At 54.0% G+C, this 13,818-nt stretch overlaps 1 protein-coding gene across 4 annotated transcripts in view; it reads left to right on the top strand.

Moving 5' to 3' along the window:
- Positions 1 to 13,818, top strand: part of MEGF11 (multiple EGF like domains 11) — a gene marked incomplete at both ends in the record, with an annotated part of 227,329 nt that overhangs the window by 31,849 nt on the left and 181,662 nt on the right. For all 4 annotated transcript variants that reach the window (XM_080691722.1, XM_080691721.1, XM_080691723.1 and 1 more), the window contains one exon: positions 13,624 to 13,716. In XM_080691722.1, the coding sequence (XP_080547848.1) occupies positions 13,624 to 13,716 (93 nt within the window). The remainder of the gene's footprint in view (positions 1 to 13,623; positions 13,717 to 13,818) is intronic.

Here is a 13,818-nt window from a genome sequence, read left to right as displayed (position 1 = left end):
GCAGCCAGGTCTCTGCCTCTGGATGAGGAGCCTTAGCTCTGGGCCTGGGAAAGTGTTGGAGGGGCTAGGGGCCGTGTTTACACACGTGCGTGTAGGGGCCACGGAAGCTCACGGGCTTGTGAGGATTCCGCTGACTTCATGGCAGCCCGAGGGGGCACTCTGGGCCTGCTCTCATGTATGTTGATTTAGTACAGTGTGTGTATGTGTGTGTACATATATGCATACATGTTGTTGTCCTAGAGATCGAACCCAGGGGCATTCCACCTCTGAGCTACACTCCCCATCCGTTTTTATTTTTTATTTTGAAACAAGGTCTTGCAAGGTGGCTAAGGTTCTTTTGGCGTTGCTGAAGCTGGCCTTGTCCCTGCCATCTTCCTGTCTCTGTACTGGGATTGCAGGCATGCGCCACGTGCCAGGCTCAGCACAATATTATGTTGAGTGTCTGCCATGGATTGCCCCTGGGGCAGGAGCAGAAGAATCAACATTCCTTTTGTGTTTAAAGGGCTGGACTACTTGCCACCTTTGCTTCCCCCCCCCCAGGGGAAAAAAATAAGTCCTGCTCTTTCAGGTTTTCTAGTTTCTAGAAGCACATGTTCTCAGGCACCAGGACCAGCCAGGCTGCGGGCACACAGCCTCCTAGGGTGTTGTGGCCCTCAGCAGCCATCAGCCACGTGGCCACTGCGCCATGCCAGGCTCTGGGCTGGGCTGGTGCCTGGAAGGTATAGCAGATGGGGCTGTGTCCTCCGGTGGCCATGGCTCAGGCCGCCACGTGAGCCCTACGCGAGGGGATGATTCATCCTGCGCTGCTCTGGGTGCAGGCTGAGAGAAGGCTGCGGGTACGAGAGGTGAGGGCCTTGGGCAAGTGCCTTCACCCTCGGGCCCTGCTGTCCCCATCTGTAAGTGGCGATAATAACAGACCTGCCCGGCCTCCGCGGGGGAGCTGGGAGAACAAATGAAATGTCAGGCACATGTGCTTCACAGCCTGGAAAGTACCACAGGAACAGTAGCTACTTAGCTCTGGAAGTACTCCAGAATCTGCTTTGTCTTTCTCCAGTTTCTTCCTCCCTCCTTTCTTCTGTGTCTCCTTCATTCCCTTTTTTTCTTCCCATGCTCCATCTTTTCCTTTCTTCTTTTTTTTTGCAAATACCTGTTGGATTTCTTCCCTCTCGTAAATATTGTGCTCCGCAATAGGTCGGTGCTGGGGAGAGAGCAGGGCAGGTGAAGAAGGCCTGCTTCCACCTGTTCAGGAGTTTGAGCTTAGTTAGGAACCAGATGTCACCAGCTGTGATGCAGCAGTGAGATGCTTCTCTGGCAGCTGGGCTTCTGGGCAGGGTGCGTCAGGGCGGGCTGGCCCTTGAGGCAATGGCGAGCTGGCGGACGGGCAGCAAGAGGTCAGGGGAGCCAGCATCCCGAGAGGGACTTGCCAAAGGTGCTTGCTGAGTTGGCCGCTCCCCCAGCTGGAAGGCAGCATCCTCTCAGGAGCTGATGCTGCACCACACTGAGGGTCCCAGTGGCTTCCTCCCCTGTATCCCTGGCTCCCATCACTACTCTGGGGGCCCCTGACACAAAATGGCAGGGCCAGGGGTGCATCCTGCAGCCTCTGGCCTCCCTCTCCTCCTCCTTCCTTTGCCCTAACCCCAGGAAGCCGAGCGAGTGGCTTAAGTGAGGAGCCACCATGCGAAGGAAGGGAGACAGCCCCGTGGCTACAGGGCCGGCTCTGGCCCAGGAGAGAGGCTTCAAGGAGGGCTGGGAATTAATGAATGAATGAAAAAGGAAGTGGAGAAGGGGATGAGGAGGCGGCAAATGAGAAGAGAGAGAAGAAGAAGAACACAAAAGGAAGAGGCAGGAGGAAGGCATACAGTGAGATGGTGTGGAGGGACTCTGGATAAGGGAGAACAGGGTCTCGCTTGAACAAATCAGTACACACATCGGTGTGACGCGGGTGTGGACGTCACCGTGGGAGTCCGTGCCGTCGTGTTTTGTAGGCCCCTGTGGTTTTGTGCCTGGGACTTCGTCACTGTGGCCCTTCCCTTTGGGCCCCCTCCGTGTGACACAGCCCAGGTCACTGCTGGGGAGGGGACTTCGCAGGCCCCAGCTCAGCCGCAGAACTGACCCTCACGCAGTGGCCATGGTTTTTGGCCACTGACCAGAATTAAAATTTCTCAAAATTTAGGGCAGAGCCGGCTTCATGGTCTAATCTGTTGTGCCTGTCCCAGATCCCAGAGGCTGCCGGGGTGGTCATCCACGCCTTCTCCAGATGGCCTTATCTTTTTTGTTTGTTTGTTTGTTTTAACTGGAGATTGAACCCAGGGAAGTTCTGTCTCTAAGCTACATCCCCAGTCCTTTTTATTTTTTTTTTATTTTAAAATATTTTTTTAATTTTTAATTTATTATTATTTATTTATCATTTAAAATAGGTTCTTGTTAAGTTGCTGAAAGTTTAGTTGTTAAGGAATGATCCTCAAACCTGGCATCTTTCCTATCTCAGCCTCCAAAGTACTGGGATTACAGAGCATGCCACCATGCCCAGCAAGGGACTTGTCTTTTATAGATTCAGTGGGATTTATTTGTCCACAGGTAACACATTCTCCTGGTTCAAAATTTACTGATTACAAAAGAGGGTTTGGAGCCAGGTGTGGTGGCACATGCTCGTAATCTCAGTACTTGGGAGGCTGAGACAGGAAGATCACAGGTTCAAGGCCAGCCTCAGCAGTTTAGTGAGGCCCTCAGCAATTTAGTGACACCCTGTTTCAAATTAAAAAAAAAAAAAAAAAGGTCTGGAGTATAGCCCAGAGGTAGAAGTAGAAGGCCCCTGGTAACACACACACACACACACACACACACACACACACACACACACACACACGGCTGGGGTGTAGCATGGAGGTAGAATGCCCCTGGGTTCAATCCTCAGTACCATAAACAAACAAAAGACTGCTGGATGAACACTCTCCCTCAGTCCCCCTTCCTGGAGGAGCTCTGGATTGCCTGGTTCTGTGCAACTTTCCAAAGATATTCTGTGCACGTATAAGGAGATACATTCGTGCATTTTTCTCTATACTTTTTATTTTTTCCACCAAAGGTAGCACAATCTGAACTCTGCTCTGCCCGCACTTTTCCCCACTTTTGCTTAGCCGTGTATGCTTTAGCGCACAGGAAGTGCCGTGGGATTCCTTGTTATGGCTGCATACTATCCCACAGGGAGGCTGTGCTGTCCTTTATTTACCCTTTCTTGGATAGAAATTACATCCAAGCTTTGACTGTTGTCACCAGGGCTGCGGTAACTAACCCAGCACCCTTGTCATGTCATCAAGTTCAAGTTCAAGAGATGGTGTTTATCTCCACAGACGCAGAGACTGTGAAGAGGTTGGGAGGGCTCAGAGTCCCAGCTGGTCCTCTGGCAGCTCCTGGGCAGGGCAGGACCGGGTGAGGGCAGGGGAGCCCAGGAGCCACAGGGTGGAACGTCTGCTCCCCACACCCCAGGTCACGATGGCCTGTTCCTAGCCCAGGTGACCCTGCTCTGACCTCTGCAGCTGGTTGGATTCTTCCTCTGCCAGAGGCCTTCCCTGCCCCCCAGCCCTGTGCCGCGCCACCCCTTTTTGTTGCTGTCCTCCCCTTCTAGAGAGGCCGCCCGAGGGCTGGTGGCACTGCGGCTCTGGGCCCTCAGCCCTGGGCTTGATCCTGACTCTAACACTTAGAAGCTGTGTGACAGGTGAGAGTGACTGATTTTTAAAAGTGATTTAAAAATAATGTCAAAGCAGTAAATATTCTAACATTACTGAAAGTGTGGGCTTGACCCAGGTCGGGGAATGGAAATCAATTCCGGAGCTCAGCAGAGGCAGCTCTGAGCAGTCCCAGGCTGAGACGTCAAGCCGCGGGGCTCTGGGGACACATCTGGCCCCGCCACCCCGCACGGTTCAGGCTGCGCGTGACCATCCGCAGGGGAATTAATCGCGGATCTGGCGCAGCAGAGGCCTTCCCACTCACAGGCCGTGGTGGTAAAGGGTCTTCTAGAGGGTCAGAAGTGTAAGTCCCTGGGAAAGGAGGAGATTCCCAAACATAGTTAGTGAGAAGCATATCCAGCCTATGTGTTCATCAGAGTGGTTCTGATGACGCCCTATGCATAAAACGCAGGCTCCGGGGACTGAGGGCGTTTAGGGTCCTCGGGCTGCGCTAAGGTATCGGAGGGAAGACAGGTGGAACCGGAGGAGCGGCTGGCGGTGTTGACAGTGCCCTTCACAGACACCTTGTCCCTCTACTGTGTGTGTGTGGTGTACTGGGATGGAACCCAGCAGCCCTCTACCTCCGGGCTACACCCCCAGATCTGTTTTATTTTTTATTTGGAAACAGGGTCTTGGTAAGTTGCTGAGTGCCTCACTAATTTGCTGAGGCTAGTTTTAAACCTGAGGTCCTTCTGTCTTCCAGCCTTCCAAGTACTGGGATTATAAGTGTGTGCCACCATGCCTGGCCATCCATCCAATTTCTGTCTTTTGGCTCTGGGGATTGAATCCAAAGCTATACCCCCAGCCTTTATTTGTTCGTTTGTGAAATTGGGGATTGAACCCAGGGGCATTCTACCTCTGAGCTACACCCCCAGCCCTATTTTTTATTCTTTATTTTGAAACAGGGTCTCACTAAGTTGCAGAGGGCCTCACTAAGTAGCTGAGTCTGGTCTTGAACCTGCTATCCTCCTGTCTCAGCCTCCCAAATATTGGGATTACAAGTGTGTGCCACCACGCTGGGCTCCCTATTTATTTTAAAACAATGTCTCCATAAGTTGCTGAGGGTCTCATTAAGATGCTGAGACTGGCCTCAAAACTTTGACCCTCCTGACTCAGTCTCCCAAGCACTAGGATTACAGGCGTGCACCACCATGCCCTGCCTGCCACTCACTTTGTATGAATTAAAGCCCTAAAGCAGTGGTGCTTAATAGCTCCTGATTTGGCTTGTCGTGGGAATGAGATTTAACAGCAGGGGACCGGGGGCTGCGCGCTCCGGGGACACAGCGGTGGCAGCGCTCATCAACCTGGGGTGACTGGACAAGTTGGACGGGCAGCAGCTGCCGCAAACCCAGGACCGAGATTAAGTCTGAAGGAAGGCCCGTTCTCCCCAGGTGGGCACCATCTGCCCCCGCCGTACCCTGATGGCAGCCGTCCCCCTCTCTGCAGCCTGCTTCAGACTGTCATAGGCAGAAGTCTCCTGAAGGCTCGTGGTGTGGAATCAAATGGAAATCGCCCGGAGCAGGAAAGGGCGGGCTCAGCGCTTCTCTGCGCAGATTCAGAGACGGAGATTTCAGCTCAGTGAAGCAGAGAGCTTCCAAGTAATCAGAGCTGTTCAAAAAACAAGGGACTGCATCGACTCCGCCATTCTTAAAACACCGACAAATGTTGAGTAAGCTTCTTTGAGCCAGCCCCGTGCCGGATAGACCTGAGGTTACATGGGTGAGCGAGAGAAGCCGCGCCCTCCCTTTAGAGGCTGGAGACAGTCAAAGAACCAAATGGTGACACATGACCTGAGCCAGGATGGGGAAGGGTGGGCGCCAGGAGCACGGACCTCACCAGGAATGGCCTCCTAAAGTGAGACCCGGGAGATGGCCCGGCCAGGTGAGGAGGAGGCAGTGGGGAGACCCAGCAGGTGCAAAGGCCTAGGGGTCAGAAAGAGCTGTCCTTACCTGAGGATACGGATGCAGTAGAGTGTGGCTGGAACCCGGTGGCTGCTGCTGGCAAGAGCAGCTCTGTCGAGGTCTGGCATGGGATGTGGGCGAGGGCCACACAGGCTGGAGAGTGGCTGAGGTGGGGACAGGATTATGAGTTGACGTTTCGTGCCACTAGAAGCTGTGGTTCTGTGTGTCAGCTGAAGTCTGAGTTCAGCATGTGTGAGCGTCAAGATGCTCTCTCCAAGGCTCATGCCTATGAGCTGGGACTTCTGGGCCCCTGCTGGGTCCCCCTCTGCCAGATGCCTCATAGCCTTCGCAACCCTTCGTTTGTGTGATCCTGTTGGCCCAACTTCACAGACAGAGCACAAGGCTCCACAAGGTTGGGCCATTTATTTGTGTGGGGGGGTACTAGAGGTAGAACTCAAGGGCATTCTACCTCCAAGCTACACCCCCAGTTCTTTTTTATATTTATTTATTATTTATTTATTTATTTATTTATTTATTTATTTATTTATTATTTTGGTGGTACTGGGGATGGAATCCAGGGGCCTTCTATCTCCTGGCTATACTCCAAGACCTATTTTATATTTTATTTGGAAACAGGGTCTCTTAAGCCAGCAAGGCTGGCTTCGAACCTGTGTGATCCTCCCGTCTCTGCCTCTCAAGCGTGGGGATTACAAGCGTGTGCCACTACGCCCGGCTATTTTTTATTTTGAAACAGGGTCTCACTGAGTTGCTTGAGGAGGGTCTTGCTAAGTTCCTGAGAGTCTTGTTATGCTGCTGAGGTGCACCTCAATCCTGCGATCTTCCTGTCTCAGCCTCCCAACTACTGGGATTTCAGGTGTGCACCACCACCCCTGGTTGGGGCATCTTAATTGTCTCAGGGCCACACAGCGGGTCAGTGGAAGCACCCAGACCCGGACGCAGGTCTGTTCAGCCTGAAGTCCGCGTGCTGAACCCCTTCTGTCTGTTCAAGGGCAGGTGGTGGACACCCACCATCCGTCTGTCCTCCCAGCACCACCTTCTCTGGGACACATACAGCCATGAGAAGAGGCTGGCTCCTTTGGGGAAGGCAAGTTTCAGGCAGAAGCAGGGGCTGGGTTTTTAAATCAGAGCTTGACAAGCCTCATGTTTTGCTTTCCTCGTAGGGGGTGAGGATCAATTTCCCAAAGAAAAAAATCAATCAGTTGGAATGTGTCTTTCTGGAAAAAGTCTGGCATCTGTCAAATGGGGGGGAAAAAAAGACCCAGAAAAAGATGTTCTTGGGTCGTGTGCTGGGGGTTGCTGACTCAGGCCGTATGTTCCAACATCATTAACAAGTTGAAAAGCTGTTGCTCCTTGCAGGAATACAGTATTGGTGGTTTGAACAGCTCATCTGGGAAAATCCTCTACAAAGCCGGGAAGGCTGGGGGCGCCAGGAGCGGCCCGGAGCAGACCTGGGGCCGCACATCTATAAAGGGAACAGCCTGTAACAGAGCTTTTACCAGGCCCCGTGCTGGAAGGATCGCTTTATGCGGGAAATTGATAGGAAGGCTCTGCAAGTTGGACTTTTTTTTTTTTTTTTTTTTTTTTTTATGTGTGCATTACTGGAGATTGAGCCCAGGGGCATTCTACCTCCAAGCTATACCTTTAGCCCTATTTTACACTATTTTTTTTTTTTTTCAGTACTGGGGATGGAACCCAGGGGCGTTCTACCTCTGAGCGACACCCCCAGCCCTATTTTTTATTCTTTATTTTGAAACAGGGTCTCACTGAGTTGCAAAGGGCCTTGCTAAGTAGCTGAGGCTGGCTTCGAACCTGCGCAATCCTCCTGTCTCAGCCTCCCAAACGCTGGGATTATGAGTGTGCGCCACCACGCCCGGCGACCTTAGCCCTATTTTATTATTTTTATTTTGAAACAGGTTGCTAAATTGCTAAGGTTGGCCTCCAACCTACAATCCTCCTGTTTCAGCCTCCCAAGTGCTGGTGTTACAGACATGTGTATTACAGACTGTGCCCAGTTTGGCCGTTTAATTTGGTAAACAATTCCTAACAGTTAAGCCACGTCGAGACAAGTCAGGCTAACATTGTAGTGTGACCAGTAGAGGTTCAAGGGAGGTCCTCAGGGGAGTTTGTCATTGACGCTGTCCCTCTGATGACAGGAGGCTCCCAGGATCCCACCTGAGATGCAGCGCCCGAGCCTCAGGTCCCCAGCCCAATCCTGGGAAGAAGAATAGGAAGAGCAACAGCAAAATAAACAAACAAATAAATAAAAAGACACGAATTTCAACTAGCCTCCGCTTCTAGGTGCTCTGCATGGTTTGTTCACTGTTCTAATGATGCTGTCAGTCTGTGGCCGTTTCACAGACGAGGAAACAGAAACACAGGCAGCTCGTCCAGGGCCCAGCAGCGGCCCAGCTAAGGATGCCATGGGGCCAGAGGCTGAGGAGCGCCACCAAAGTAAAGATGAGCGGCCCCTGTCCCAACCCAGGAGAGCGTCAGGACCTTCATGTCCGTCCAGCTTATCAGCCCTGCTGGTGAAGGGCTCTTTCCTAAAATTGTCTGTTCATGTCTTAGAGCCAGATGTGGCCGCCACAATGAAGCCAACTCTAGGCAGGCGCAGAGTCAGGGCCAGCTGTTTTGCCTCTTCCTGGCTGCGAAGAGGACTCAGGCCGGCAATTGTATAGGACCAAGTGATACACATCTGATGGATTGTTTTAGAGTTCCCTTTGGAGATTCCTTGAGCACGCGCGCGCACACACACACACACACACACACACACACACCAGGGGCCGTGTGACCTTGGGCAATGCAGAATCACTCTTGCTCAGCGGGTCACCTCAGGGTGGGCTCTTGGGCCCACATGGATGGAGGTCATTTTACTTCCAAGCTGAATCCAACGACAACCTGATTCTTAACTCCTGCCAAGAATGCTAATGGTGGGTGATCGATGCGCCCAGGGGCACTGGGGACCTGGGTTCAGGGGAAGCTCCAGAAGCCATATGTGGGAGAATTCTGGGAGCTAACACCCGTCCCTGACCTCCGAGCCCAAGCCTTCTCTGATCCTCTCTAGATATCAGACTCGTTGGCCAGGGAGCACGGAAGTTGGCTTTATTTATCTTGACCTTTCCATGTGAGTAATTTTTATAGTTCCATTAACTAGTGAGGCCATTTGCAAACCGCCAAGCAAAATATATTACCAGGAACACCTCAGGGATTTGTGGGTCGTCTTGGGTGGAATGCTAATAGAATGGAGAATTGATTTAGGGGCTCCCTGTGAGCGAGGGCCAACAGACCGGGCTGCCTCTGGTCCGGGAAGGGCCAGTGTTGTCCCAGAAGTTTGCAGAGGAGACGCTGAGTGTGACACACGCTCCCTGTCCTGGGTCCTGACTGCTGATGCCTGACTACCCTGGCCCAGGATGCTGCCCCGGCCCTCCGTCTGCACGTTGGAACAGACTTAGCTTTTCCACACCAACCTGCATCTGTGGAGGGGACCTTCCCAAATGTTGTGTGTGTGCATCGGCCAGCTGGAAGGCCAGCAAGTTGCTAGAAGAGCTGGACACCCCGGAGCTGCAGGGAATGTTCAGATCACATCCTCATGTCAGAGGGAGAAACTGAGGCCCCAGGGGGCTGGACTCAGTTCTCACAGCAGGTGGCTCCCTGATCTGGTCTGGAACTTACTTCTCAGCCTGTGGTCCAGGTAGCGAGGGAGCCTGTGGATAAGAGCATCACGTGTGGTCAGCCTTTCTGCATCACATGTGTGCGTTCAAACCTCAGTGTGGCCACTGGATCTGTTAGGCTCTGGAAAGAAATGGTGGCACTTTACAGCAGGTCACTGAGGTGACTTAATAAGAAAAAAAAAAAAAAAGCACTGGGGATTGAACCCAGCTGGATTCTACCTCTGAGCCACACCGCCAGGTCTTTTTTAGTTTTAATTATGAAACAGCGTCACACACTTAGCTGAGGGTCTCACAAGTTGCTGAGGTTGGCCTGGAACCTGCAGTCCTCCCGTCTCAGCCTCCCAAGGACTGGGATTACAAGCAGGCATCACCATGCCTGGCTGTAATTGTGATGGTTCATGCTTGTAATCCTAGTACTTGGGAGGCTGAGACAGAAGGGTTGCAGGTTCCAGGCCAGCCTCAGCAACTTGCGAGACCCTGTTTCAAAATAAAGAATAAAAAATAGAGCTGGGGGTGTAGCTTGGGAGAAGGACCACCCCACCCCGCTGCCCACCCTCCCCTCCCTTCTCCTGTCCCGATTTCCCATCCTGAGGCCAGAGGGCAAGAAGCCCATTGCTGATGGACATCCATGGAGGTCAGCGGCTGGGGCACAGAGAAGAGTGGGGAGTGGGTCCAGAGGGGCAACTGTGGGAAGTCTGCTCGCGCATCTTGAGGGCTGAACTGGTCCTAGTCTGACGATGGGAGGAGGGGCGGTAAGGAGAAAGGGCAAGGAGCGAGGCTCTAGCACAGTCCCCGGCCAGCTAGGTGCTTTGCACAAGTTGTCTGGGCCTTTCTGTGGCAATTCCCCCTGCCGACCCGCAGGGTTGCCTGGTGCTCAGCACCCTCCGCACCCGGCAGAGGAAGGGCTTGCCCTGTGGCCTCCCCCTCTCTCACCCACCACAGTTATGTCACCTGAGCAGGATCGCCAACTGCAGCATAAAGGGGCTGAAACAGAATGCTGCCCAGGCGGGTGGATGGACCCCAAAGCACCACTGTAGAGGGTAGGGTTGGCATGGTTTGGAGTTTCCTGAGCATCTTTTTGGCCTTGTTTTACCATCTGTTCATACTGAGGAGTTGAGTGTATGAGAGAAGAACAGAAGAGGAGGATGTCCCATAGCTCACTTTCCCCCACCCCACAGAGCGCGGGGACCAAGTGTGTCAGGCTTTCTGATCACTCGTCTCTGTGATGTGGCTCCACTCCATCATTGTAGAGCAAAGCAGCCATAGATGGAGGTTATAGGTAAGTGATGGGCCTGGCTGCATTTCAATAAAACTTTATTTACAAAACCAGGCAGCCAGCTGACTTTGGTCTGGGCGTCTCAGTGGGCCACCTTCTGCCCTGCCCTCTGGATGTAGCCTGTGCTCTTGACCACCCACATCGCATCTCGATAACTGTGTGCCCGGCACAGCAGGATGTTAGAAGCCGGACAGGGGCAGGAGGGAGGCCCAGAGAGCGGCGCTTCAGATTTCTCAGTGGGGCCGGGGGAACGGGAGTGCACCCTCAGTCACACAGCTGGTCACATCAGAGCCTGCCTCATGTAGCAGTGGGAACGGGACCGCACAGAGCTAAGGGGCCAGAGGAGGAAGAGGCCAGGCAGAGAACCCTAGCCAGCCCCTCCCAGGCGTCCCCTGGTGTGGGGTCTGGGCTCAAAGAGCATCGAGGGGACCCGCCGCTCTGGGCAGCTGCTGTGTGATCTCTGTGGAGGTTCTGCCCACTGTTGGCTCCCCGAGGCTCCTGGGGTAGGAGCAGGCTGCCCCAGCCCCTCCCCACCACGTGTTCAAACAAGGGCGGCTCGATGTCAGATGTGGCGATCTGTGCCTTGGGTATTCGGTATCAATATTTCAGGCTGCAACACTGTCTAAACAACGCCAATGAAATATGAATGGACTGAGGTTTTAACAAGCAAATAGCACAGGTATAATGCCGGGACCAACCACATTCCTAGAGGCAGGCCCAGGGTTTGTGGGATGGCTGTCCGTGGGGTCAGCGGGAGCCAGCGTGCTGGACACAGGGCCGAGCTGGGGGGTATGTCTGCAGTTTCGTGGAAGGTGCTTGGCAGTGTTCCCCAGGTCCCTGAGATGTAGGGAGAGACCAGGACAAAAGGCTCCGAGCTTGCTCAGAGCGCCCAAAGCCATTCCTTGCCAGCTAGGGAGTGGGCACAGGAGGCAGGCCGGTGGTCCAGGTCTCTAAGCATCCGGGGGAGGGGAGTGCCTCAGTGGCCTGCCTCCTCAGGCCTCCTTCCGCCTCCCTCCAGCGGATCCAAGTCCCCTGCAGGACTTTTGGTGTGAGGAAGCGGCTCCTCTGGTCTCTTCCTCTGGTCCGTCCAGCCAGCCCTCCTGGAGGCCAGCTGCAGCCCCCTGCACTGGCTCCCCAGCCCCTGAGCCACGTGGGCCAGGTGAAGGCAACCTCCAGGCTAGGGGAAATGAGAAGGCCCCCCCAGGCTGGACCATCACCTCTCCCACCTCAGAGGCCTCTGGCGCCAGGGGCCTCATCCTGAACCTAGAGACCACACACTATCCATGAGCTCATGGACACTTGGGCCTCCATTTCTCCATGTATAGGGGAGGGCAGGCCATGACTCTCTTCTAGCCTGACACTGGCAGGTTCCCCATTTGCTGCCTGCAGAGGCCTGCAGGGGGATCAAGGTGTCACTAAGCTAATCTGACAAGCTGCAATGCAAATAGGCCCAGCTGCAACCTAGCAGGGCCTCGGCCTGGGAAGGTGAGGCAGGGCTGGGAGCTGGCTGGTTGGAGGTGCTGCACATGGGGCGCCTGTGGCTTGACACCTCCACACCTGGTCAGTGTGCTGGGACACTGACCCCTCTGAATTTGCCTGGGGAGCGCGGTGGGACCGCACTGGGGCAGCAGGAGTGATTGCCTGGAGTCTTGTTTGCAACCAGGTGAGCAGCTCATGGTGGCTCTAAGCAGCAGGGCTGTTCCCTAGGGGCCGGTCCAACCTGGCTTCCCAGCAAGAGCTGGGTGACCTGATCCTGGGGGCTCTAAGCAGCAGGACTCTGAGGCTGTGGGTGTGCTCAGCATAGGCCAGAGACCTCCCTGATAAAGCCATGTGCACAGATAGATGCCAAGCCTCTCCAGATATACCACCTCCCCAACCACTGAGCTCCCCTGGGGCCTGGGCAAAGCTAAGAGGGCAGGTTCGGGGTCAGCTTCTGTGTCTGGGAGGGGCCAGAAAACCCCAGACCAACCACAAAAAGACCTGCTCAGCTCCCTCCCAGGGGATACTAAGGGCAGCCCCTCCAAATTCACCGCAGGGGCCACTGCTCACTACCACCCCCAACCCGTCTCCCCCAGGCCAAAAAAGGCAAAGAGAAGATCTCTAATGGTTTTCAGAAAAAATGACAAAAAAAAAAAAACAACCTTCATCGAGATCTCACCTGAGAAATTGACAGGGTTGATGGCAGCTGCTGATTTCTGAGCTTTCAGAATTGGGGTGGGGGTGGGGGCAATGGGAGTTTTTGTAATCCTTCACTGATGGATTAGATGGTAGGGCAGATCTCTCAGGAGCAAAAGATGACCTTGAGAAAATGTGGATTCTGTCAAAAGAAGAGAGAAATAACCTCCCTCCCAAGCCTGCTGTCAATAAGCCTTCTCCTTGGCGCTGGGTGGTGGACAGAACCCAGCCTGCTGCCGGAGCCCGGAGCCCCCGGCTCACTCGCTCGGGGAGGCTGCAGCATTTGACTGCGTGATAAGAAATTGCCAGGCGCTTTCTAATTACAATTATCATCATCGTGGATGTCTCTCTTAATTACTTTCTTATAATTAGCTGTTGCTTTTTCTTCTGCATTTGTGTACTTTGCAGATTTGCTGACATTTGAGAGCCTCAAAATAGAGACATTTGGGGAGGGGGAGGCGGAAAGGTGAGGGCAAGGTGTCTGTTCTTTTCAGACAGCCCGGGGCATCTTGGGGGCCTTCACAGAAGGAAATCGAAGTGAGCCCGAGGTGGAGGGCGCAGGCGATTTCCTGAGCAGATGGGGCGGGGAGCGTGGTCTGCAGAGGGCTCTTGAGAAGCCATGGAGGCTGCCACTTCTGGGGCTTGGGTTTCCTTCAGAAAGCAAGGCTGGGACAAAATGCATTCAAGTTGGATCCATTTCAGTCAGTTAAATGAGTCACATCCAGAGTAGCTTTGATTCCCCCCAGGCCTGTGATTCGTCCTGAACATCCCCGTCACCAGGGAGTTGCGACAAGCCGGGCTCGGCGGCTGGCGCGGCCCTGAGTTCTCACTGTTCATTCTGGTTCTGCCTTCCTCAGCTCTGTGTACGGAGGAGTGTGTGCATGGCCGCTGCGTTTCCCCGGACACCTGCCACTGCGAGCCCGGCTGGGGAGGCCCCGACTGTTCCAGCGGTGAGTCTGCTGTCTGTGGGGGTCAGGTGGCCCACTGGCCCTCACTAGGGAGGAGATGGAGGCATGTTGCAGCAAGCTAGTTCTTGTGTTGGGCTGAGCAGG

Source organism: Muscardinus avellanarius (genome assembly GCF_963383645.1).
Source record: "Muscardinus avellanarius genome assembly, chromosome: 3".
Lineage (NCBI taxonomy): Eukaryota > Metazoa > Chordata > Mammalia > Rodentia > Gliridae > Muscardinus > Muscardinus avellanarius.
This window is presented reverse-complemented; position numbering and strand designations above follow the sequence as displayed.